Genomic DNA, 27,894 nt, shown 5'->3' on the forward strand with positions numbered 1-27,894 from the left:
TTTGAGAGGTATGTAGTGATATCTCATTGTGGTTTTAATTGCATTCCCTAATGGCAAAGATGTTGAACATCTTTTCATGTGCTTATGTGCGATCTGTATCTCTCCCTTGGTGAAATGTCTGTTCATGAGTTTTAACCATATTCTTATTGGATTGTTTTTTCATTGTTGAGTTTTTAATGATTTTTTATATGTCCCTAGATAAAAGTCCTTTGTCAGATATGTGGTTTGCAAATATTTCCTCCCCGTCGGTGGCTTGTCTTTTCATCCTTTTAACAGAATATTTCACAGAGCAAATCTTTTTTAATTTTGGTGAGGTTCAATTTACCAATTTTTTATTTTATTGATTAGGCTTTGAGCATCAGGTCTATGAACTCTTTGCCCAGCTATAGATCCTAAAGATTTTCTCCTATTTTTTTCTAAAAGTTCTACAGTTTGCTGTTTTACATTTAAATAAATAGTCCACTTGAATTAATTTTTGCCTAAGGTTTTAGCTTTAAGTTGAGCTTCTTTTGTTTTATTTGCCTATGCTTTTCCAAGTACTTCTAGCAACATTTGTTGAAAAGCTATACTTCACCTGTTAAATTGCTTTCGTACTTTTCTCAATTATCAGTTGGGCATATATGTATATGTCTATCTCTGGGTCCTCTATTCTGTTCTGTTGATCTCTGTTTATCTTTCTGTTAGTTCCACATTCTAATACTTATCTCTCTAATATGATTTCTGCCATATCAATTTGACAAAAAAGAACAAAATCTACTTCTTTTCAGTATGCACATTAAAAATACTTATCAAATATAATCTTACGTTGTTCTCTAAAAGATAAAGTTGATTTTTAATAAAATAACAATTCCTTGCCCCCCCAAAGCTGACAAATTATCTTGTCATTTTAAATTTTTCATCTTCATAAACCAAATAATATTGGTCTGAAATGTTTCCTTTAAACCAAAAAATGACTAATATGCCACTGTGAAAATGATACACCATATACCTGAGTCAAAGATACATTATCTAAACATTGAAAAAAACTTGTAGAAAAAAATACAACTAAGAAATAACTAGTTCAAAAAGCACTTACCTATATAAAGAAACAATAGACAAAAAATCTTTGCTGGCCTGGATTTATAGAATACCCATAATGTCTTGGACAAACCTGTCATCATATGATCTTAATTTAATGCCTGAAGAAACTGAGGCACAGAAAATTTAAAGGTCTATGTAATCAAGCCGTTGTTAGTCAAGGTAAGCATGGACCCTACCACAGTTTCAAATCTGCTACTTACTCCACTTAGCTATAATTTTTGTATTCATTGGTAATGGGAAAGATGTCAAAATTTGAATATTAAACAAGAGCTCAGTATCATACTAAGAATATACTACTTCACATACTCCTATAGCTGAGCATTATTCACCCACTCTACAACCAACACTCACTTTTGGTTAAAAAAATCGTATTTTACTGATGATGAAGTAGTTTAAGAAATATTTGTTAAATGCCATTCTCTGCCACTCCCCTAGTGATTGTAAGACACCATGCCTGCCACCATGGATTCTGCTATCTAATTGACGTAATATTTTTATACTAGATATTTTACCAGAATGCCTTTGATAAACGTTAAGTATCATTATAAGTAGGTAGTTCTGATTTAAAACGACAGACTGAAAACACATATATGTCTCTGCTACTCTTGAGATTTTGTCTCAAATGACAGGAAAAATATTTTTTAAAAGAAAACCACAAATAATGAGAGAACTGAAGGAAAAAAGTCATATCAATTATTTCGAAGTATTTTCAAATAGGAAAATGAGATAAAAGCCTACTGGGAAAAAAATCACAGACATTATAGATGCAAAAACTACTGGGAAAGGTAGGTGAATTAAACAAGAAACTGTAGGATTAAGGCAAGAGTTAAGTGAAACCAATACAGGATATTAGCTCTGAAATAAAACCAGAAGTCAATTAGACAAATTAGAAAAGAAAGGGACGGGGCTGAGAGATTAATTTTTAAAAGAATAGAAATAATTTCCAAATAAATATTATGAAAAGTTAACTATAAGATATTGGCAGTAAATAGTGAAAAAGGAGTTTTGGCTCGTAACTATAATCTCTCCTACTTAATCTTTATGAAGAGTTAAGTATCTTACTTGATGTAATATTAAATCAAGTTAAGTGTAACAGAAAGAAAAATAACACCAAGTTCCTCATAAGAAGACTAAAGCAATTAAAAAAGAAATATTCTACTCGTAGACTTCCAATATATCCCTGGGTGTCTTAGCAGCAGAGTTTGGAGTATTACTTCCTGACAATCTTCTGGAAACAGCCACGTAAAAGATCATTGGATTCTTTTTCCCCCAGCTCTATTGAGGTATAATTGATAAATAAAAATTATATCTATTTAAGGGGTACAACTTAGGGTTTTGGTAGACATAGACTTTGTGAAATAATCAGCATAATCAAGATAATTAACATAGTCACCATGCTGTACATGAAACCCCCAGAACTATTCATCTTGCATAACTGAAAGCTTGTCTCTTTTGACCGACATCTCTTCATTTCCCCCTCCTTTAATAGATGTGTGAACTGGAATTAGAACCGACATTTGTTCGTGTAAACAGCAGTAATGTTAACCTTTCAGACAGGATTGAGATTCCAGGCAAGGTGTGGTGGCTCACTCCTGCAATCCTAGAACTTTGGGAGGCTGAGGAGGGAGGATCGCATGAGCCCAGGAGTTTGAGAACAGCCTGGGTGACATGGTGAAACCCTGTCTTTACAAAATATACAAAAAATTAGCAAGGCATGGTGTTGCACAAAAAATACAAAAAATTAGCCAGGAGTGGTGGTGCATGCCCATATTCTCAGCTACTTGGGAGGCTGAGGTAGGAGAATCACTTGAGCCCAGGAGGCTGAGACTGCAATGAGCCATGATTGTGCCACTGCACTCCAGTCTGGGCAACAGAGTGAAACTCTGCCTCAAATAGCTATCTATCTATCTATCTATCTATCTATCTATCTATCTATAGATAGATAGATAGATTTATATATAGATATATATATGAGATATATATGTATTTGAGATATAGATATATTTAAGAATATATACATATATATTTGAGAATATATATGAGATATATATATTGAGAATATATATATTCTCTTTACACATATATATATGTATTTGAGATATATATATTTGAGAATATATACATATAAATATTTGAGGATATATATATGAGATATATATTTGGAGAATATATATACACACACACACATATATATGTTTTTTTTCCTTACTAAAGTACTTTGACACTGCCCTAATGCTAGCAAACAAAGTAAACTTTAAAGCCCTAGGATTAACTCCATTTAGTTTGGCTGAGTTACTCCTATATTAACATAAAAAAGAAACTGTGCTGCTCTCAGATATTAACATGAAGAAGAAAGTATATGCTATTATTTGGATATGCACAGTCTACAGTCTAGTTCCACTTCAATATTAGCTGGACTCTAAAGTCCACTTTGGAGCTATGGAAAGAGATAAAGGGAAGCAGAACTGGAGAAAATGTTACTGAAGATAAGGCTGACCTTTATGCTCAGCCAGTGGGGAATGAGCAATTCTCCAAACAAGCAATCATACATGAATCTGAACAACAAATAGTTTTAGGTGGCATAAAGCTTGACTTCAAAATGACTCATTCCTTCTTCTCCCTGCTAGAGCACTGAAAACATTAAAACAGAACATTAGACAAGGTTCTTGGATAACTGGGACTCCACTGAAGATTAAACACTACACAATGAATTCAAGAATCCAGTCTCTTATCTGTCTCTTATAATAGCTCCACAGGAACAGAGATGAGATGAAAGATCAGACATGGATTGAAACGAACAAAAAAAGAACTAAATTTACATACTTTTATTAACAGCCCATTTAAAATTCTATTTCAAAGAAATAAGAAAAAAATGATATGAAAGGAGACAACGGAATGTTACAAGACAACACTGTGATAGTGATAAACTGTACTTCTTTTTCTGACAGTCGGCACTTGCACAGCTTTCACTCTGCTCTCTCTGTATGACTTGCTAAATGTCCAGTGTGCAGAGGTTATGAGCATTTCACTAAGTGATGGTGATGCATCTTCAGGTCTAGCCACCATTCTCCATGTAGGATGATGCATGAGAACTGGTCAGACCATGCTCTTGACAAAAATTGCTTCATCGATCTATTTTAATATCCAAGCTCCTTGCTCCCTATGAATTCCATCGTTCCATCATCAGGCAATATTTGTAAGAAATATGGCTCCTGACACACTTAAAGTGAACCAACTGCATGTTGCAACTGTGACAGTATCTTCCCCTATTTAATCCATTATTTAGCATAGGGATGCTAGATTTATCTATTAAAATACACTTGTCCTGTCAAGTCAAAAACTCTCCTATAAAAAAAACTTAATTTTTGTTTACAGTGGCATTAATGGCCTTCTAATATTTGATCTCAACTAAATTTTCCAACTTCATTTCCTATTTATTCATTAATACTAAGATACAACTAAACTAACCTGCTTCCTAATACCCAAAGCATCATGTATATGATCATCTCTGTCCCCTCCATCAACTGTTTCTTAGTCTATAATGCTTCCAACAAAGTATTTTCTTTCTTTCAAAGGAGCCTTCTATGGATATCTTTTTTCTCAGTCCTTTCCCTAATTAAAATCTAATGGCTCTTTTCTTCCTTTTCCTTTTATATGTTGTTTGTACTTTTACAGAGCATTTCAAATTTTAAATTAACACAGCCTTTAGCTTTTTAATAAGATACTTTTCTAATACTGGAAAATGTGCACCACATGGATCAAAACACGTGGAGTGATTATTTTTCTATTTCGGTATCTTAGTCAGTATGAGAAACTCTAACAAGAATATCATAGTCTGGGTGGTTTAAACAACATTTGTTTCTCACAGATATGGGGGCTGGAAGGTCAAAGATCAGGGTGCAGGCATGGTCAGGTTCTGGAGAGGGTCTTCTTGATTTCCTCATGTGGAAGAGAGAGAGAAAGTAAACTCTCTTGCGTGTCTCTCCTTATAAGAGCAATAACCTTACCATGAGGGCTCCACCCTCATGACCCGATTACTTTCCAAAGACCCCACTGGGGATTAGAGTTTCAGCATATGAATTTGGGGGCAGGGGAAACCCAAACATTCAGTCCCTAGCACTGAAGATAAACTGACAAAATGGTGTGAGTTTGGAAGGTGGCAACCAGAATAATACACTAATTTAAAACTATGTCATGAAGAGAAAGGGATGGAAAAACAAGTCATAAATATTTGGAGAAAAAAATTATAAAAGTGAAAAATATCAGCTAGCTTGCAGTGTTCAAAGAAACAGGCTGCCTGTGTCTTTTTGAAAAATTGTTTCATACAAGACAGTGCATTAAGTAGAGTGGCATTAATTCTGTGTTCAAGATTTTAACTAAATTCAGGAAAGAGCTTTGTTGCCAAACTCAGAGATGAAAAGAGCTGCTCTGTGAAGAAGTACAATAGCTGCTCTGAATGTGCACAAACAAAAGCTGCATAACATTGTTTTTTCTGGGTTTTTTTTTTTTTTTTTTTTTTTGAGACAAGGTATCGCCATGTTGCCCAGGCTGGTCTCGAACTTTTGGGCTCAAGCAATACGCTGTCCTCAGCCTCCAAAAGTGCTGGGATTACAGGCATGAGCCATCATATATATGTATACATATACACAAGATGTTCTGTGACTTCTAAGTTTACTTTAAATGCTAAAATTCTAAGATTCTAGACATGTCTGACTAAACTTTTCATTACAGAATCTAACATATCATGTGCTTCCTTATCTGCTAAAACTGATTTAGATCTGTATAGCACAGCCAACAGTTCTACACAAAGTTCCAAGAAATAGAATCCCTATTAAATGAGAACAATCACATTCAGGTGCTCCCTGATATTTTAATACTCAGTTTTTCACTCACGTGCACTTAATTACTGGTCTAGAAAGTCTAAATGAAAAAGAAGTTGTCCAACTGTGAATTTCTAACCCTTAAAACTACAGAAATAATTGCTTATGATTTACCAACATTTAATCAGATTTTAGAAGAAAATGAATATTATTAAAAATTCATGTAAGACATTATGCTATTAATGTACTTCTCTGTAAATGCACAGTACATAGTACATTAATATAATAAACACAATTTATCATCATATACAGAGCAAATGCAAATATAAACCTTTTCAAGCAAATCCTTTTCCCATGAGATTTTAACATGCATAACAACTTATTTTTTTTCAAAGAATCTCTTTAAGCAGCATTCTAAAATAGGTCTCAAACTGTTGTGTTGCCAAGGCTCCTGGTTTATTTCACTTAAGTTAAGCCTGATGAGCTCCAGGTACACACAGCATGGCAGAGCCCTTACTTCTAGTCTATGCAGAAGAAACAAGAAGAGAAAAACCAGTGGACTGGGAGAGTGACTGTGAGAGAGATCATACTTTCAGAAGACAATTGTGATCACCATGCACAGGAGATACTGAACAGGGGCAGGCTGAAGGCAAGGCAATGTCCTTGTCTTCTGAGATAACCAAGGTGAGCTGAAACAGAGATTTAAATGAGATGGAAGAAATCGTGAATGGGAGAGGACATAGACGAAACTACCTTCCCTTCCTTTTCATTATCGCTTGGCCCCCACTAATGCGGACTTTTAGCATCTCTGAACTGGATAGCTATGAAAGTCTCTAAACTTCTGACTTTCTGAACTCTTTTTCTTTGAAATGATCCCATTTTATGAGTATTTATAGGATGAAAGCATAAACAAATGAATGGTGGCACATTAATTTTTCTATTATCCATTTTTCATGATTTGTTCCTCTACTCAAGATGTCACTGATTCTCCATTCTTCATAAAATATAGGTAAAATTCAAAGTTCATTGCATTTTGACCCCTACCTAACAGATGACTTCTTCACTTTATCTTGCATATCTTCCTTTCATCAACTCCTCACATCAGACAGCCTAGACTAATTATGATACCTATAATGCAATACACACATTTTCACTTCTGTACCTTACTTAGCTCATGCTGTTTCCCTCCCTATGTCTCTCCACATACCCAAAGAAAATCCTGTAAAATTTATTTTGCCATTTGTTGAACTTATTTTAATAATATAAGAATATAACTAACAAACAAGAACAATGCATATTGTTTAAAAGCATGAGTGTCTTCATTTGATGTAATTTTTTTCACATTTTTTTGTTTTAACTTCAGTATGCCTGTCTTATTCTAGATTTTCATAAAGCTATTTTTAAGTGGTGTTTATTGATGGCTGTTGGACTGAATTCAACTTCTTTCCTTTCTTCTACCCAAAACTGATCAGTACATGCCAGGTACAATATTAGCATTATATTTGGGATTTTATAAGTCTGATAACTTCATAAAATATGCTTTTCAAAAGATGCCTGATCTTTTTCTCTAAGGCATATTTACATTTGCCATAATTTTGTTCCCTCAGATCTTGCTATAAATTTCCTTTGTGGTCCCAAATGTAACCCATCACAGCTATATGTATTCACAATGCATAATTTTTTAAAGATGAGCAGCTGCAGCTGCTGATTCTATTAATTTGCTCATCAAACTACACTAATATTATTTTTTAAATAGAGACTACCCTTTTTAACACAGTGCATTGTATGTTTATTTGCAAAACAATTTGCTTTACTTTTTACTGTATATCGTGTCTCTTTGAAATAAAATTTTTGTGGTAAAAAAGTTACTTTCCAAATAGCAAAACATTTATGCAGAAAAAAGAAAATTTCACCATAATCCTATTAGTCTTATATAAGCATTGTGTCCATCCCAATGCCTTTTCTTCTGTCTTTGAATGTATTATTTACATCAATGTGACAATATTTTACATTTGTTTGTATTGCATATATTCCACTTAATATTATGCACAATCATTTTTCATATTATTACACTTTGCAAATATTACTCTTAAAATGGAAAGATCATCCATCATAGAAATCTGTCTCACTCTATTTCCTTACTATATGCCTATTAGGTGGGTCACTACTTTTCAGTATTAAAATTATTAATGTATTTATAAATTTATAATAAATATTATAAATAGTGCTATGTGTTTTAAGTGGCATTTCCTAGGTAACAGATGCCAAGATCAATATTTGCTTGCAGAAGTTTTATCAGGGAGTGATCTCAGGAGCAAAATTCATAAGGAAAAGAAAGAAACTAGGCAGAGGGGGACGTTCAAATATGATGCAGTTACAAGACAGGAAACTCCACAAAAAGCTCTGGAGTTGAGGTGGCTTATCAGAATTGTCCAGAGTGGAGGAAATGGGGCACAGTATTTGTACTTGTGCATTGAACCTATCATTTTATGTTTACTTATGTTCCCTGGGGACATAAACTCTGGCAAAGTAGCTCCCTTTAAGCAAGGGCAATTCTTAAAGAGGGACTCAGCTTGAGCTACCAGCAGCGAACATTCCTGGTACCGGGAAGTATAACTGCCTTGGTCTTAAGGGAGGGATCTAGGCAGCACACCACATTATCCATTAGAGTTCACCCTTTACACCACTCAGATTCACTTGCCTCAAATGTGTTCATATTATTTTGTGGAGAGGAACTTAAAACAGGATAGTGAGACAAATCACAGCTCTCACAGATGCTACTGGTCTCAAAGCACTTCCTTCTTAAGCAATGAATTTTTTCTTGACCAACGACAATGAGCCCAAGAGCTGGGCTATGGATTCAGTCCACCAACTGTGAGTCAGATCACAGCTAACACTCTATGTATTCATTTTTTTGCACCCATTCACTCCCACTCTAATGTGAAGAGAAGAAGGGCTTAACGATAGATTTCCAAGTCCCCGGATATTTAAGTCAACTTAATTCCTGTGCCCAACAGACCTTTAAACGGCCAGGCAATCCCCTTATTCCAGTGTACAGTTACCCAAGTGAATGGCTGTGAATCCCTTTGAAAACAACTGATGAAGTAACTATATACCCTTGGAATTGCAGGGCCTTTCTTCATGGGGATCTATTTTCTTCTTCAGTTCATGAGTTTGGAGTCTGAGAATTGGCTCAGGTGAAGAAAGTAGTCATGCTATCCTAAGTTTATATTGGGATAGCTGCCCTTATCCTTTTAATTTCTTTTGGTTGAATATTTTAATACCTTTATTGTCTTCCATTTATATTTGTCATAGAAATACATGGTTTAATAATTACACCCAAAGCTCCCTGAGTACTAGGCATCCTCTATGTTGCCATTCCAAGTGTGAAACTTGTTACTTTAATTGGATGCCAATTTATTCTGATTTTAAAAATGCTACAACCTGGACAGTATTATTTCCAAATCTTATCATTGCTATTTTTCAAGACAGTATGTCTCTAATACATTAGATATCTTTCTCATAGTCCTTTCGATGATTACTTATTCTGAATCTTTCAAATGCTTGAGATATTGAACCAAACCTTCCAGTGTATGGTGTCTGAAGAGAATCCTATCCTATTTCATGTCAGGTGAAAGTTTTAATAATCAAAATTCTGCCATATGCCTTTAGTCCACCCAGAGCCAATGGTATGAACTTCCTTGTTAGCCACCTTGTGAGTTAGCTGAATTGAATGTTTTTCTTGCCATTGAGGGTCTCTTAATCTAGTTGAGAACAGTGAGGAGATATGTGCATATTAATCATGTCTATACAAATCTCTTCATGTGATTTCAGTAGAAAATGTTTGTGGTATTCCCAAAAGTGAAAATCTGAAGTCTTATATCCTCGGAACAAACCAGTGATTTCCATTTGTTATAAAGAGCTAATACCTATTATAATAATTTTAACCATTATCTTACAACCTGGAAGACCAGAGATAGTGGCTAGAAACTTCTAAAAGAAAAACTGCCTATGACTGCCTATGATTTTTTTTTAATTATTTTCAGAAAATGGTGGTGTTTTATGTTCTTCATATCAAACTTCAGTTGATGAGTTTTATATAACATGCCAGGGTTAGCTGATTAATTACATTATATAAAACCATATTTCAGCCTGAAGGGTTAATCTTCATGTTGCATAAGTTTACTTACATTCTCTTCTTGAGCATAGGACAAGAAAGAAATGAATGACCAAGACCGATTTTTAACCTTACAGGACTGGGTACCATGCTAATTTCTTTCATATATGTCAATTCATTTAATCATCATGATACCAGGAAGAGGCATTAACCCTATTTTTAGATATGATAACAAAGACTTAGATCAGTTAAGTATTCTATCCAAAATTAAAATCTGGACATGACAGGGGCAAGATTTAAGCCCAGGAATGCTTTCATTCTAAACTCTAACCTATCCCAGCAGTTGTCAGGAGAAGACAAAACTCTGATTGGACTATATCCTATATGATTGTTCTCTAAGATCTCTTTATGAAGAAGGCAAATAATCAAAACATGATCTTCTCAGAAATCATGTTTTGCTTGGATGAAAAAAGTAAATCTCTTTCTTCCTTATGTGGCCTCATGATAAAACTCAAATCACAGTACATCAATTCTCTCTTATTGTATGTAACTTAAAAATGTTTTGTGTCTGTAAATTAGGTTATAAATAACCTTACATGAAGTCTCTAAGGGAAAAGAAAAGGGAGGGGATAATTCTATTCTTAATATCAACACATGAGCTTCCAGTAAATAATTCAATCAACTCTAAAAACAAAGCTGAATAATGAAAAACAAGGACTCTTGTAGAGAGAACCTTGGCAACTCAAATACATAAATTGTGAGATTCGAGGACAATGCAGAAAGCCCTACTTCTGCAGCAACCTCAAGTTATTCTAATAGAGGGACCTTCTTTAAAGGCCTTCATGGCTATAGAGAACCAGAACTGCAAAGGAGAAAAGGACACCACCGCAACTGAGTTCCAGAGAGCTCTCCATGGTGCTGCTCAAGTCCGCCTGGGCTTCCTCTGATGGTTCCTAGGCAGCATTTAAGTCACTTTTACTCTTTTTGAGTTAAGGTCCTTCCTAGTTCTAAATATCTATAAAACTGGAACACAGTTTCCTGTTATTTACAAAAGAGTGTTTTCACTACTTTTTCACTAATTAAATTACATCTCCACATTTAGCATTTAGTAGGAACCTGCTTTGATGCCTATCATCCGCCTTATGTTGAGACACCAGGGCCTCAGTTATCATTAAATATAGTTTGTCGTCCAGTCTGGCAGAAACCCATGATTGTCCTGTATGAGACAGAATGTGTTTCCCCTTAGCCATCTTAAGAGAATAGGCTGACCAGATGTATCTCCTGGAGGTCTTTTGAAAACAAGTGACAAAGTTGCCTGTCTGTTTGCATCACTATCCAGCTACAAATAAGCATGGTTTTCTAAGCTTAAGAGTCTTAGTTCAAATCTGGTTATATTTATTTGCCAAGAATTATAAGTATGTCCATTAGAATTTTGGTTTTAGAAATAAATTTGTTTCTTATTTTACCCCATGGGGGGACCACTCTGGGGATTTAGATCAAAGAGTATTATCTTTATCGTCATCATTACCATCATCATCACCATACAACAATTACCATGTAGAAGAAGAACAATTTATCTCCTAGGACCATTACTCTAAGGTAAAAGTAATAGCTAATGACCTTCATTTTTATCATCTTGTAATCATGAACTAGATAATCACTGGCTTTAAGGCATTAAGGAGCTTCCAAGTCAACATGGCACACTGAATAAGCACACTTTCCTTAGCTCCCTCCACAAGTTTAAATGACAGCAGACAGTACAAACGATGATAAATTTTTAACACTACTATAAACCAAATGAAACAGGCAAACATTAGAAAATTAGACAGTTTGATAACATTTTAGATGATGAAATGTACATGTAGCTCTAACTTCTGCTTCCATAAAGATGGGATGGTCATAATTTTCCCCATTCCTCCCATTAAGGATAACTAAAATCCCTGACCATTACATATAAAACAAACATAAGAGTACTCTGAAAGATAAGGAGAATAAGGCAAACCAGCTAGGGGCCTTGATATCCAAAGAACAGCATGGTGGTAACCTTTCTTGGTTCCTATGGTTTGCCTCATAGATCCCAAATTTAAAGCTATAGAAACTGGAAACTCCTATGAGCACATAAAGACAAAAAGCCCTATGAAAAGCTTGTTCTTACTAACCAAAGAACCAGGAAATAACTAAGTAATGATAATGTAATTTTAAATTCTATTTATCAATTTCTATACTGATTAAAATTGTATTGACCTCTGTATGTTTTCAGTATGTGGCCAAACAGTAAATAAACCTCCAACGTTTTTAAAGCACTTGATAAATATTGATAAATATGGTGAATCTTATTGACATCCTGAAGCTTAACAGTGATTCTTTTCTCTAAATCCACACATGAAGCAAGACTTTATTCTGAAACTCTTTCAGTATTGTAACAGCTAATATTTGTTTCTGAAAGTTACTCGTTAGTCCCCCTCATTTTTTAAAATGTCTTATTCTCATTTTATGGCAATTAAATCCCAAATTAGGATGATTTCTAACTTAAAGACAAAGCAACAGCTATATTGCTACAGATTGAGCATCCTAAACCTGAAAATTCAAAATCTGAAATGCTCCAATATTCAAGACTATTTGAGCACTGATATGGCACTCAAATGAAATGTTCATTGGAACATTTCAGATATTGAGTTTTAAGATTTGGGATACTCTACTGGCAAGTATAATGCAAATATTTTTTAAAAATCCAAAATACTTCTGATATCAAGCATTTTGGATAAAGCAATATTCAACCTGTGTAGCTATTGTGATAATTTAATGTATCAATTGGACTAGACCAAGGGGTGTCCAGATACTTGGTTAAACATTATTCTGGGTGTCTGTGAGGTGTTTGGATAGATTAACATTTGAATGGATAGACTGAGTAAAGCAGATTGCACCCCCAGTGAGGACAGGCCTCATCCAATCTGTTGAAAGCCAGAATAGAAAAAAAAAAAAAAAAAAAGGCAGAGTAACAGTCTCACTCTACCTGTCTGTCTTTTTGCTGGGACACTGGTCATCTCCTGCCTTTGAACTTGAACTTGAATTTGGACTATAAGTTACACCACAGGCTCTTTTTGTTCTCAGGCCTTTGGACTTCAACTTTGCCTATACCATCAGCTACCTGGGCCTCAAGCTTGTTGGATGCATATCCAGGGACTTCCCAGCCTCCATAACTGCATAAGCCAATGTGTTATATAATAAATTGTCTTACATATTTGTTCTGTTTCTTTGGAGAACCCAGACTAATACAGCTGTCCTGGAGATACTCTTAAGAATATACAGAAATCATTTACCTTTTCCTCTTTTTAAATTCAGGATGTTTGGAAATACTCATCATAGAAGCCAGAGTAATTTGTGGAGAGTTGAATTGATTGAATCACAGGTGCATTGCATTTGTTATAGAGATATAGCTATACTGAAACAAATAAATAGAAATTGCTTGCCCCATTACCTATGCAAAGCTAGTCAGGTACAGAGAACAGTCAGTATATAGTATGAATTGTAGGGATGATGTATTTATTCCTTTGTACTTGAATATAGGAATTAAAGTTCCTTGAAACACTTTCTGATTATCAACTCTTCCTTTCACAGCACATAAGCAAAACACCCCTTACAGAGCCAACTGAAGAATCATCAAAATTATTTTAGAGGATCAGCATTATGAAAGAGTACAAGGTGTCCACCCATTCCTCCTCTTCCTAAGTTGTATTTCATTTCTCAGCCTCCCTTGTCATAATGATTGTCCCTTTGTCTGAGTTCTAGCCAGTGGAATGCAAAAGGCAACGATGTGCAATACATCCAGATCTGACCCATAGGAATCTATCACATGTGATTCTCCCTGTTTTCTACCTTACAGGGAAAAGGAATAAAATTGAGCAAAGTGGCCTTGGAAATCATATGGAGAAGATGGCAGGGCAAGAAAGTGGAAAGAATATAGGCCACCTAATCAAAAGGAGCAGTACTGCCACTTGGACTTCATGGGAAAGATGGTTGAGTCAACATACACCTTTTGGTTTGTTTGTTAGAGCAGCTATCATTAAATTAAGCAATTACCTTATACTCATCCACATTTTAAAACTCGAAGTCTTTAAGAATGCAGTTGACTTCAGGCCATAGAAACACACTATTTTTAATTGTGCATCAAATGGTATCCCAGGATAAATCCAAGGAGGCATTCCTCTTGTGAGTTTATTGTGGCTTCTCCAAATGCAGATGAGAATAAAACCAAGCCCATTTAAAAAAAAAAATCTATTCAGAATATAAAGAATAAAGAGTATTTTAGTTTTCAGAACAATCTTAAGAGAATAAAAGAAGAGTGTTATTCATAGATAAGAGAGAAGAATCCCTCACTTCTAAGATTCTGGCAACATAGTACCAGAATTTTAAAGTATAAGAAAAGGAAAATAACCCCTTAAACTGATACTTTGAAAGAGTTTAATTAAGTGTTCATAAGATAAAATTTATAAAAGTGAAATGACTAGACATTTACAAGATAAGGAGGGATTTCTGCCAAGATGGCTGAATAGGAACAGCCGTGGAGCACAGTTCCCAGTGAGAGCAATGCAGAAGGCAAGCAATCTCCACATTTCCAACTAAGGTACCAGGTTCATTTCAATGGGACTGGTTGGACAGTGGGTGTAGCCCAAGGAGGGCAAACCAAGGCACGAAGTGCAACTGGACGGAGAATGTGGGACTCTTCCCCTCTGGTACTCCACTTCCTGGTACTGTACTTCTCCCATTGCCTTTGCAACCCACAGACTAGGAGATCCCCACAAGGCTGAAAAGTGCCATGAGTTATTAGCACAGATCTGAGCGGCACTGCAGGTTGTTGGCACAGATCTGGGCGGATGTTTTGGACCAGCACTGAGAGCGCCTGAAGGACAGAACTCCTTGCTCCCCAGAAAGAGGAGGAGCTGAAAGCAGGGAGACAGGTGATATGGCTTGGTGGGTCCCACCCCACAAAGACCAGCAAACTGAAGCCCTCTTGCTTGAGAGTTTCACAGCCAGCACATCAGTTCAAGCTTGACCCGGGACAACTGAGCTCAGTGCGGGGAAGTGCGTCCACCATAGCTGATCTTACCTGTGTCAACAAAAGCCAGAGGAAGCTTACACAGCAGCTGGACTGAGCCCATGGCAGGCCAACAGCACCCCTGCAGGCAGACAAGGGACAAACTGCCTCCTCAAGTGACTCCCAGACCCCTGCATAACCAAAAAAACGTCACATACAGAAGAGCTCTGGCTGACAACTTGTGGATACCCTTCTGGGACAAAGCTATCAGAGGAACGATCAGGCAGCAATACTTGCTGTGCTGTACTCCCCGTGGGTGATACCCAGGCAAGCAAGGTCTGGAGTAGAACTCCAGCAGTCCCACAGCAGAGGGCCCTGTTAGAAGGAAAACTAAAAAACAAAAAGAAATAGCTTCAACATCAACAGAAAGGATGTCCACTCACAGACCCCATCTGAAATCACCAACTTCAAAGATAAAAGGTAGATAAACCCATGAAATGGGAAGAAACCAGAGCAAAAGGGATGAAATCATCAAAGACCAGAATGCCTCTCCTCCAAGGGATCAAAACTCCTCACCAGCAAGGGAACAAAACAGGATGGAGAATTAGTTTGATGAATTGACAGAAGCAGGCTTCAGACGGTGGGTAACAACAAACAAGCTAAAGGAACATGTTCTAACCCAATACAAAGAAACTAAAGACCTTGAAAAAATGTTAGACTAAATGCTAACTAGAATAACCAGCTTAGAGAAGAAGATAAACGACTTGATGGAGCTGAAAAACACAGCATGAGAACTTCACAAAGCGTACACAAGCTTCAACAGCCAAATCAATCAAGCAGAAGAAATGATATCAGAGATTGAAGATCAACTCAGTGAAATAAAACGAGAAGGCAAGATTAGAGAAAGAATGAAAGGAAATGAACAAAGCCTCCAAGAAATATGGGATTATGTGAAAAGACCTAATCTATACTTGATTGGTGTACCTGAATGTGACAGGGAGAATGAATTCAAGCTGGAAAACACTCTTCAGGATATTATCCAGGAGAACTTCCCCAGTCTAGCAAGGCAGGCAAACATTCAAATCCAGGAAAAACAGAGACCACCACAAAGGTATTCCTCAAGAAGAGCAACCCCAAGGCACATAATCATCAGATTCACCAGGGTTGAAACGAAGGGAAGAGTGCTAAGGGCAGTCAGAGAGAAACGTCAGGTCAGTCACAAAAGGAAGCCCATCAGACTCACAGCAGATCACTTGGCAGAAACCCTACAAGCCAGGAGAGAGTGGGGGCCAATAGTCAACATCCTTAAAGAAAAAAATTTTCAACCCAGAATCTCATACCCAGCCAACTAAGCTTCATAAGTGAAGGAGAAATAAAATCCTTTACAGACAAGCAATTGCCAAGAGATTTCATCACCACCAGGCCTGCCTTACAAGAGCTCCTGAAAGAAGCACTAAACATGGAAAGGAACAACCAGAATTGGCCACTGCAAAAATGTACCAAATAGCAAAGACCAATGATGCAATGAAGAAACTGCATCAACTAATGGGAAAACAACCAGCCAGTAACAAAATGGGAGGGTCAAATTCACACATAACAATATCAATGTTAAATGTAAACAGCCTAAATGCACCAATCAAAAGACACAGACTGGCAAACTGGATAAAAAGTCAAGATCCATCAGTGTGCTGTATTCTGGAGACACATCTCATGTGCAAAGACACACATAGACTCAACATAAAGGGATGGAAGAAAATTTACCAAGTAAAGGGAGAGCAAAAAAAAAAAAAGCAGGGGTTGCAATCATAGTCTCTGATAAAACAAACTTTAGACCAACAAAGATGAAAAGAGACAAAGACGGGCATTACATAATGGTAAAAGGATCAATGCAACAAGAAGAGCTAACTATCCTAAATAAATATGCATCCAATACAGGAGCACCCAGATACCTAAAGCAAGTTCTTATTGACCTACAAAGAGACTTAGACTCCCACACAATAATAGTGGGAGACTTTAACACTCCACTGTCAATATTAGACAGATCAATGAGACAAAATAATTAACAAGGATATCCAGGACTTGAACTCAGATCTGGACCAAGTGGACCTAATAGAAATCTACAGAACTCTCCACCCCACAGCCACAGAATATACATTCTTCTCAGCACCACATCAAACTTACTCTAAAATTGACCAAATAATTGCAAGTAAATTACTCATCAGCAAATGCAAAAGAATGGAAATCATAACAAACAATTTCTCAGACCACAGTGCAATCAAATTAGAACTCAGGATTAAGAAACTCACTTAACACTGTACAACTTCATGGAAACTGAACAACTTGCTCCTGAATGATGACTGGATAAACAATGAAATGAAGGCAGAAATAAAGACGTTCTTCAAAACCAATGAGAATTAAGACAAAATGTGCCAGAATCTCTGGAACACATTTAAAGCAGTGAATAGAGGGAAATTTATAGAAATAAATGCCCATATGAGAAGTGAGGAAAGATCTAAAATTGATGCCCTATCATCAAAATTGAAAGAGCTAGAGGAGCAAGATCAAAAAAACTCAAAAGCTAGCAGAAGATAAGAAATAACTAAGATCAGAGCAGAACTGAAGGAGATAGAGACAAAAAAAACCCTTCGAAAAATCAATAAATCAAGCTGTTTTTTTGGAAAGATCAACGAAATAGACAGACCACTAGCCAGACTAATAGAAAAGAGAGAAGAATCGAATAGACATAATAAAAAATGATAAAGGGGATATCTTGACCAATTTCACAGAAATACAAACTACCATCAGAGATTGCTACAAACAATTATATGGACATAAACTGTAAATCTGGGAAAAAATGGATAAACTCCTGGACACTTACACCCTCCTAAGACTAAACCAGGAAGAAGTTGAATCCCTGAACAGACCAATAACAAGGTCTGAAGTTGAGGCAGCAAGTAATAGCCTACCAACCAATAAAGTCCAGGCACAGATGGGTTCACAGCCAAATTCTACCAGATGTGCAAAGAGGAACTGGTACCATTCTTTCTGAAATTATTCCAAACAACACAAAAAAATCTCCTGAAACTGATAAGCAACTTCAGCAAAGTCTCAGGATACAAAATCAGTGTGCAGAAATCGCAAGCATTCCTATACACCAATAACAGACTAACAGAGAGCCAAATCAAGAGCGAACTCCCATTCACAATTTCTACAAAGAGTATAAAATACCCAAGAATACAACTAACAAAGGGTGTGAAGTACCTCTTCAAGGAGAACTACAAACCACTGCTCAAGGAAATAAGAGCGGACACAAACAAATGGAAAAACATTTCATGCTCATGGTTAGGAAGAATCAATATTGTGAAAATGGCCATACAAAAAAGAGCCTGCATAGCCAAGACAATCCTAAGCAGAAAGAACAAAGCTGGAGGTATCATGCTACCTGACTTCAAACTATACTACAAGGCTACAGAAATCAAAACATCATGGTACTGGTACCAAAAGAGAGACATAGACCAATGGAACAGAACAGAGGCCTCAGAAGTAATGCCACACATCTACAACCTTCTGATCTTTGACAAACCTGACAAAAACAAGCAATGGGGAAAGGATTCCCTGTTTAATAAATGGTGTTGGGAAAACTGGCTAGCCATGTGAAGAAAGCTGAAACTGGACCCCTTCCTGACATCTTACATTAAAATTAACTCCAGATGGATTAAAGACTTAAACATAAGACCTAACACCATAAAAAACCTAGAAGAAAAACTAGACAATATCATTCAGGACATAGGCACAGACAAGGACTTCATGACTAAAACACCAAAAGCAATGGCAACAAAAGCCAAAATAGACAAAAGACAAATGGGATCTAATTAAACTTAAGAGTTTCTTCACAGCAAAAGAAACAATCAATAGAGTGAACTGGCAACCAACAAAATGAGAAAAAAAATTTGCAATCTACCCAACTGACAAACGCTAATATCCAGAATCTATAAAGAACTAAAACAGATTTATAAGAAAAAACACTCAAACCCATTCAATAGTGGGTGAAGGATATGAACAGACACTTTTCAAAAGAAGACATTTATGAGGCAGACATATGAAAAAGTGCTCAACATCACTGGTCATTAGGGAAATGGAAATCAAAACCACAACAAGTTACCGTCTCAGGTCAGTTAGAACGGCGATCATTAAAAAATCTGGAGACAACAGATGCTGGAGAGGATGCGGAGAAATAGGAACACTTTTACACTGTTGGTGGGAGTGTAAGTTAGTTCAACCATTGTGGAAGACAGTGTGGCAATTCCTCAAGGACCTAGAAATAGAAATTCCATTTGACCCAGCAATCCCATTACTGAGTATATACCCAAAGGATTATAAATCGTTCTATTATAAAGACACATGCACACATATGTTTATTGTGGCACCACTGTTTACAATAGCAAAGACCTGGAACCAACCCAAAGGCCCATCAATGATAGACTGGATAAAGAAAATGTAGCACATATACACGATGGAATACTATGCATCAATAAAAAAGGATGAGTTTATATCCTTTGTAGGGATGCGGATGAATCTAGAAACCATGATTCTCAGCAAACTGACACAAAAACTGAAAACCAAACACCACATGTTCTCACTCATAGGCAGGTGTTGAACAATGAGAACACATGGGTACAGGGAGGGGAACATCACACACTGGGGTCTGTTGGGAAGTAGGGAGCTAGGGGAGGGACAGTGAGGGGTGGGGAGGTTAGGGAGGGATAACATTGGAAGAAATGCCCAATGTAGGTGACGGGGGGATGGAGGCAGTAAACCACCATGGCATGTGTATACCTATGTAATGATCCTGCAAGATCTGCACATGTACCCCAGAACTTAAAGTGCAATAAGAAAGAAGATAAGCATGTTGATGTTATCAGTATCTACAGAAAATCCTGATGCCATTGAGTCCTACACTAGTGTTTTAAAACGATAAATTGATGTTCACATTTTGCAGGTTTGATCTGAAAAGAGAAAAAAATGAGGTTTTGCTGGGAAAGAAGAATACATCAAGATGCATTTATACTGCTGCTGAAAAGAATAAGGGAGAGCCTGCATTCCCTCATCATTTTTGTTCTCCAGTTCAGGACATGTCTAAACAGCCAGTAAAATGAAATGCAGTGTGATTCATATGCTTTGTTCAGTTTTTCATTATAGGTAATTACTTTTTATCCATTTGTCATTAGCTCAATGACTCAGACCAAAAAGTGTTATTTTCTTCTTTTCCTTGTATTACTTCAATTATTTGACTATTTGAAGCAAAATTATAACAAGTCACATTGTCAGTGGTTGAAGGTGTAGAAGTATTAAATTTTATTGATAATTAATAATTTTTTTTAATTCAGTAAATGTTAAATAACTGTAGAGCACTCATTTCTCTATTTTACTTTTTGTCAAGGTTGACACCCACCTCCTTCAACTAGACACTTCAAACAGATTTAGCTACTAATCAAAAGAAATGAACAGCAATTTTAACACAAGAAAAATACATCAATTATATATACATGCATACATAGGTATATGTAGAGAATTAATCTAATCCATTATCAAAGGTTATATAATCCTTAGCCTGCTTTCTGAACTGAATAATATATATAGCTTTTAACTATTGTCATCCTTTAAGAAAGAATTACAACGTCCTACTTCTGAGAACTAAACCTCTCAGCCAAACCATGAAATAAGGCAACTTTAGGGTTTTCACTCATTTTGTTTTAGGTTAAGTAACAACTAAAAGGAAACACACTTATCTCAGCCAGTTATGCATGTGATGAACAAAATGTCACTTTTTTTACACACTGCCCTTGTCACTGTTTCTCAATGTGGTTATGCCTGTGCATACAAAATGTGGAAATAAATGTTCCCACCACCGGGCTGCCTGAATGAATACAGTTCATGAGTCTGTGTGTTCACTTTCAGAAAGATAGGCATTGCTTCAACCCCCTCCCATCAATGCATCATAATGCTGCCTTAAGCTTAAAAGGTAGCTTGTAAACAAGAGGTTTCTGCAATTGTCCAAGGCATTCTAAGCCTGAAAACTATTGGCAGCTTAACAACCACTGCAAAGAGCACTGTTGTAAAACACAGACTCCTTTTGTTTTTTTATGAATTCCTAATTTAGTCAATATCTCACTAAGTTCTTTTCTACACTCTCCCTTAACCATCTTACACACACATACACATATGCGTGCACACAGACACAGACATACACACACACACACATGCACACATGCCATTTCAAAGCTGTTAGAAATTACAAATAGGTAGGACTTGGAGGACTGAAGAAGCAAATGCTATAGTGAAGCTAAGGGAGCTCCTCACCCACCAGCTTTGGTCAGTGATGTTCCAAGTCATTAGCATGTCCTCTGTTTTTGGCAAGATTCCCTAGGTAGGAATGGGCTTCCAAATGCTTAGAGCCAGAATGTGTAGCAGCAGCACTTCTTGCCTTACACATGAGCTAGCAGATTGGTGGCTGCTGGTAACACTGGGCCCTTGAGTCAAATAAAAGGGCCAGTGAATCAATTCCATATTCTTTATTCTGTCACAAGTCCCACTTATTAAGGGCTCTTACAATATCTGGCACTATTTTAGGCTTTTTGTGATGGCCCTACATCTGAGTCTCATGTAGCAATTCAAAGAGCTATTCAATCCCTTGTTACAGCCAAACCCGTTGCCAGCAAGCCATGTCTTGACTACATTACGTACTTATTGGCAGATGGAGTTCAGGGATTTCTGTGAAATTGTGAAGGCAAAAGCACAGGAGACCCAGGAGGGCAGAGCTAAGGGAGAAAAACAGATAAATACGTCTCGAGGGCAACAGAAAACAGAGGTAAGGCTAAAACAAGTTTAAAAATTCTACAAATTGGGAGATTCGGTATTTATAAAAGAATCCAATTTTCTCATTAATAAAGAGCTTTGGGGCATTTTTTTTTTTGAAAACAGCAACAATAACCCTCCCCCCACAAAAAAAAAGCACGTAACTTTATCGTAAATTCAGTCTAAACAGTTGTAAGCATTTCTAAACAATTTGTGTTTTAGTTAGCTTCCCAGGCAGATACCTTAGTCCACCAGTCACATTCACTTAATCTTGTATTGATTTTCTAAGAAACTTCCTGTTTCTATGACTACCCTAATCAATTAACTTCTTGTAACTAACACGACAATTTTCTCTTTTTCTTTTCTGACAAATGAAGGCTAAATACTTTCTTCCTTCTTCTTTTTGCTACCCTGAATACTTTTTTTCCACAAAAAAATATCTGATGTTATGCCTTACCTAACAAAGAAATACATTTGGTTGGTAAAAAATGGTTGTTGTCTTTTATATTTGAAAACATTTGAAGATTTTTGCACAGAGAAAGCATACAAACTTGCCTTGGACCAGTATTATGAATGGTTTATCACTTCGTTGTTATATTAATAAAAGTTATCTTTGGTGATCAGCAAAGTGGCTTCCTCTTGGCCTCCATGCTTTATCCTGGAGAACTGGGAGGCTGACAGTCACTAAAGGAGATGGCTCACTGGAAAAAGAAAATGGTTCTGCCACATGGTGTCAAAAAGACCCAAAGCCACAGGCAGCCATTTGTGACTTCTTTAGTTGGAATTGCACTTTCCATTACAATAAATAAATTTAACCTATATTAATATGTGAGAATTTGAGTATTGGTGGAAGAAGTCACTTAGATCTCAGCCTACCTGAGATCTACCAATAGATCTGAGATTCTATTGTTTCTTAGACAAAGGCCTGGAAACAATAGAAACACAATTCATGAAAGACATTGGCCTTTGGAGTCAGACAACCAAAACTCAAGCCTTGAGGTCAGCTGAGAAAATTTGATTAAGCATCTTAGACTCCTTAAAGTTTCACTTCCTACCTTATAAAATGAAACTATTATAATTATTTCAAAGCTAGTATGGGGTTCTCCAGATCTAACTTCTCATTTCTTTGATGTAATGGATCTTTCCAAAGCAGAGAAGTGATTAGGACACTTTTCTGTCCCAAGCCTCCCTATACTTGGAAAGTACAAGCCACACCGTAAAGCATGCAGTCTTTTATGCCGTAGAGCCAGATTTCAGCCTGCCTTTCCAGGCTCACCTATAGTTATTTTCCAATTCACTTCTCATTCTAGCCATGTCAAAACAGATTCATCCTGTACTTTCAGCCCCCTATAGCTGCATGATTATTCAGAGTACATCCCCAGTGTTTCTCTGATCAGTATGTCCTTGCTGTTTTTGTCCACTTAGCAAACTTTTGCTCAACTCTCAAAGCCAAGGATATCTCCATAATCCCCACCTTCCCAGCTATTCCTGGAGGTTCTTCCAAAAGAAACAAAGATTAAATTTCACCAGGTGAAACAATCCCATTTTTTGCTTCTACCATGAAAATGTATTTTATTTGCCATCCAACATAAAAATATCTAGATACTATTTAACTACAGAAAAATTATAGATAAGAATACAGTCTATGTATCTATAGTCTGAGCACCAAAAGAATACTATGATAATATTCAGATTCCCAAAGTCAATCAACTTTAATTCATCACGGTTTATGTAGTCACTGATTTGTGAGAAAGGCAGTGCACATCCAGAAAAATATGCCACCTGAAAAAAACGAGCTGATCCACATCAATTATTTTAACCATTGCTATTACCTGCTAGGTACAAGATGTATCATTTCTAATATGATAAAACTTGAAAATTGGTATAAATGAGTAGACTGAGATTCAAACAAGTGCCCAAGTATTTGATGTGTGGCAGGGTTGCCATCCACATCCTGATCTGTCTGCCTATAGAACATTTTTTATTCTACCCTTCCACATTGTCTCTTAATTCATCTCATACTATATCTATGTATGGACTTATAATAGTGGTTCTTGTATCTTTATACAAGGTATCGAGTGCTATCTCTAGCCAGGTCACTTTAAATACTCTTTTGCTTAAGAAAAAAGCAGGTTCATGATTTGGATTGATAGGTTATGGCCAACACAAGAGGAAGAGAGACAAGGAGTCTTCAAAACAGAGTTACATCCCATTTATAATGCACATAAGTTTTCTCTCTAGCTGTCAGACTGGTAGCCTTTCTTATTTTTAGTTCAATTCCCTATAGTATTTTGTATGTTTGCCTAAATAAAAGTGACATGATAGCAGAATTATAGCATACGTTCTAACTGACTTATTTAAAATCTTCTCATTTCTTCATTTTCCTGACTAGGTTAACTAGAAGGGCTTTATTACTGTTGTGGAGCTGGTGATCTTGGTATGGTTGTGACTGTGTTTAGCAACCTAAAACTCTGTGTGTATCTTTACTTCAAACATTTTGTGGTCATACATTGATCTTGAAAAAATGTTTATTTATATTCTGAATGAAACATATAGTGGTACACAATATTTCTCACATAGTAAATGCAAAGTAAAATAGAAACTTGATTCAAAAAGTCAGAAAGTGTTACTTCACTATGAGACTAAATATGAGATCATGCATGTTACAGCAGAACATTTCTAGCAATTCTATATTCTTATTCAAAATTACCATTGTTTTTAGATACACATATGTAGACACAGATGCAGATATAGACACAGACATAGGTATAGATGTAACTATATAGCATTAAAAAGTTAATTTCAACTGAAAACAAAAATGAGTTTAAAGGTTAGCAACACATCAAATTTATTCCCAGGAAGAGCTTTCTTCTTGTAGGTGGATTCTTAATTAGGAATCAGGAAAAATCAATCCTGCTTACCCTGTCTTGTGTTCTGAGAAAAAGGAGAAAGAGACTGAGACATTTGTGGGGAACAGAGAGAAGGCAGCTCAAAATGTGCAGCCAACACAGGCCCATGCAGGGATGGGGATTATTTTCTTCTCTAGACATATGCACAGAGGCTTAATCTAGGTGTAGTTCCTGTGGTGCTTACATGTGGCACTTAAAAAACTTCTGATAGTGGTTACGGCTAACAAGGAAGCTCCCAAACATCTCCGAGTTGTCAGTTTGTTCTCCTGCAATGACTTATCACATTATTATTAAATAACTCCATAAAATAGGTTGGAAAATAGCAAGATACTGAGTCTATTCTTTAAGTTTTTTTTTTTTAATTTCTTGGGAAAAAAACATGAGTTCTCCAGTCCTTCATGGAACTGAAGGCCTAGCCTAGCCCTAGTGCAAAGAGAAGACACAGGTTAAATAGGGACAACAATTATAAAAGGCTAGGTTACTATTCTGTGTTAGGTAACACAGTGGGTGGTAACCAATCTTGTTCACACACTGAAGAACATCATATACATTGCTGGAAATAGGGCAGAGTTAGGACCAATTCTATATGACATGTACATCTGCAAATGTGCATTATCTTGTGCTCTCTACCATTCTGTATTAACTGTTCCTGTGGCGTTTTCAAAAAACATTGTTTAGGATAAGACAGGAGCAAGGCTGACTCACCAAGAGCAAGTCAGGAAGCCTACATCAGGAAAAACCTATATGAAGAAGAAACATCAGTGTGTCTTATTCAGTCCAGAGGCAGAAATCAAAGATTTCCAGCACCTGGAAAAGTGGCCCATTTTTAGGAGGTCAGCTGTCATCGATTTAGGTGTGTATAGATGCAGTCAGAAATTACTAATGAGTAAAGATCTAGATGACTTATGCTTATTCAGCATTAACGCCCTGGTCTAATGAATGACGTCACTCAAGGATTAACTTGCAAATATTTCTTACAAGTTTAAAATCAATTCCATTAAGTATTATATGCAAAGTAACATAAAGCAAAGAGAGAGAACAGAAGGACATCCTGGAAGTTAAAAACAACTTGACAAAAGCAGATGTATGACAGACCACTAAATAATAATATATTTCCCATCCTCTAATTCCCAAGTAGTTAAATATTATTCACTGGAAGAAGCACTATTCCTATATAAATTCCATGTGACAGCCCCTCCTACTCACAAAAAAAAAACCATGAAATCTAAAGAAAATTTCAGAAAGATGGTCTTTGTATCTTAGAGACCAAAAAACAAATTGATCGACTTTCCAACAGCTGAACATATTGCTGATCAGATCCCAAATTCACCAGGTTAAATGAAATAATGAAGCAAATATTTAGCTAATTAATATACACGGAAAAGAGAAACAAAAAACAAGCCTAAATAGCTAATCATTACAATCTAAACAATGCTGCTTGTTCTGATTTTCAAGATTAAAAATCTCAGTTTATTACCCATATTTATGTTTAGACAGTGAGCACTGTACTAGTGTCACAAACTCTCATCCTTCAGTGTTTCTTCTATAATCCTTTGTTCAGTTAGTATTTTAATGTTTGTGCTCAACAACCACAATTTTTTTTGGTTTTGTTATTCTGTAAGTAAGACATCTTGTCATTCTAGCATATTAGACAAGAGAAGTCAAACACAAGAGACCAAGGAAGTAGGTAATTTGCATATCCTACCTGTAGGCCTTCAATAGCTAATCGCAGCATACTTGGTGTGAGTTTAGAGGCTTGCTTGAAAGTGAAGTTACTCCAGTCTATGATCAAAACAAACCCATTCACTTGAAGCTCAGGATCTTCAATCATGGCTTCTAAAGAAAGTAAGATGGCACGCAATATATCCACCAGTGTGTACCTATCCGCAACAGAAAAGTACTAAATTAGGTCTGACAACCATTTTTATAAGAAACTATAAAATATTTTCTAGCACACTAAAAATTCACTTTAAAATACCTTCAGAATCTTAAGGAAATAATTTTGTTTAAAAACTTATTTTAGGCACAGGTTTAATTTATATGTACTCGAGGAACATAATCAAATTTAACATGTATTCTGCCCAAACAAATGGCAATGCTTTCTCATATTTTATAATCATTTAATTTACATCTAGGCCTTCTTATGATTTTCTGAAATTACCTCTAGGCCTTCTTATGATTTTCTGAAATCTCATTCAACTAACCCAAAACTAGGCATCACACTTTTTGAGTGGTTCAATAATGCCCCAGTAATACTGACATCTCATATCTTCATATTTGAAAAAACTGAGAATGAGATTTGAGTGAGTATCATCAATAAATGAGAACACTGTACACGACAGCTATGGATAAAAGTTACTCAATTCAAATTAATTGTATTGAGTTTGTATCATAAAGAAAAGGAAAGGTGGAAGGGATAGAAAGAGAGGGAGATAAATATAATTAAAAGTAGAAAAAGTCATGGAAATTTACCTACTATAATACAAGCCATCCAAATTCGAGGGTTGGATTTTTGTTTTGTTTTGTTTTCTGCTTTTCACCTTAGTACAGTTACTGGAACATTCCAGCAACACAATAAATGCTCTTTATATTCTTGTAAAAGGGACTTGACTACAGTAGAAAGACACTGGCTGGAGATTAAGACATTGCTTCAATGAACAGAATGGAACCAATAACAAAAATCAGAAGCCAAATTTGAGTGGCATTTTAGACAGTCTTATTATACCATGACAATGTGAGAACTGAGATTAGGGAAGAATAAAAAGTCACACAAATATTTTAGCTTTGGAGCCTGAATACATGGAAAATTTTTAATCAATGTCAATACTGCAAAAACAAGAGACTGTTGGAAATGGCTGAAAATACAAGTTTTGAATAGAACTTATTGCATTTGAGAAACATATAGTATATATACCCAGGGAGATATATCAAGCAAGCTTCTGAAAAACATGGATCCTAAATTGAGGAGAGAGCTCAAAACTGAAAATTCTGGAATCAAAAGCATATAGAACTTAAGTTCAAGGAAGCGAAGGAGGTAATGCAGTCAGAGCAGAGAGAAATATCAGATAATTATTCTAA

At 36.1% G+C, this 27,894-nt stretch overlaps 1 protein-coding gene across 1 annotated transcript in view; it reads right to left on the bottom strand.

Moving 5' to 3' along the window:
* Positions 1-27,894, bottom strand: part of CLVS2 (clavesin 2) — a 79,034-nt gene that overhangs the window by 38,082 nt on the left and 13,058 nt on the right. Inside the window, exon 3 of the mRNA XM_012450051.3 lies at positions 26,522-26,696. Within this exon, the coding sequence (XP_012305474.1) occupies positions 26,522-26,696 (175 nt within the window). The remainder of the gene's footprint in view (positions 1-26,521; positions 26,697-27,894) is intronic.

Source organism: Aotus nancymaae, unplaced genomic scaffold (assembly GCF_030222135.1).
Source record: "Aotus nancymaae isolate 86718 unplaced genomic scaffold, 86718_ANA_hifiasm-v0.15.2.pri h1tg000040l, whole genome shotgun sequence".
Lineage (NCBI taxonomy): Eukaryota > Metazoa > Chordata > Mammalia > Primates > Aotidae > Aotus > Aotus nancymaae.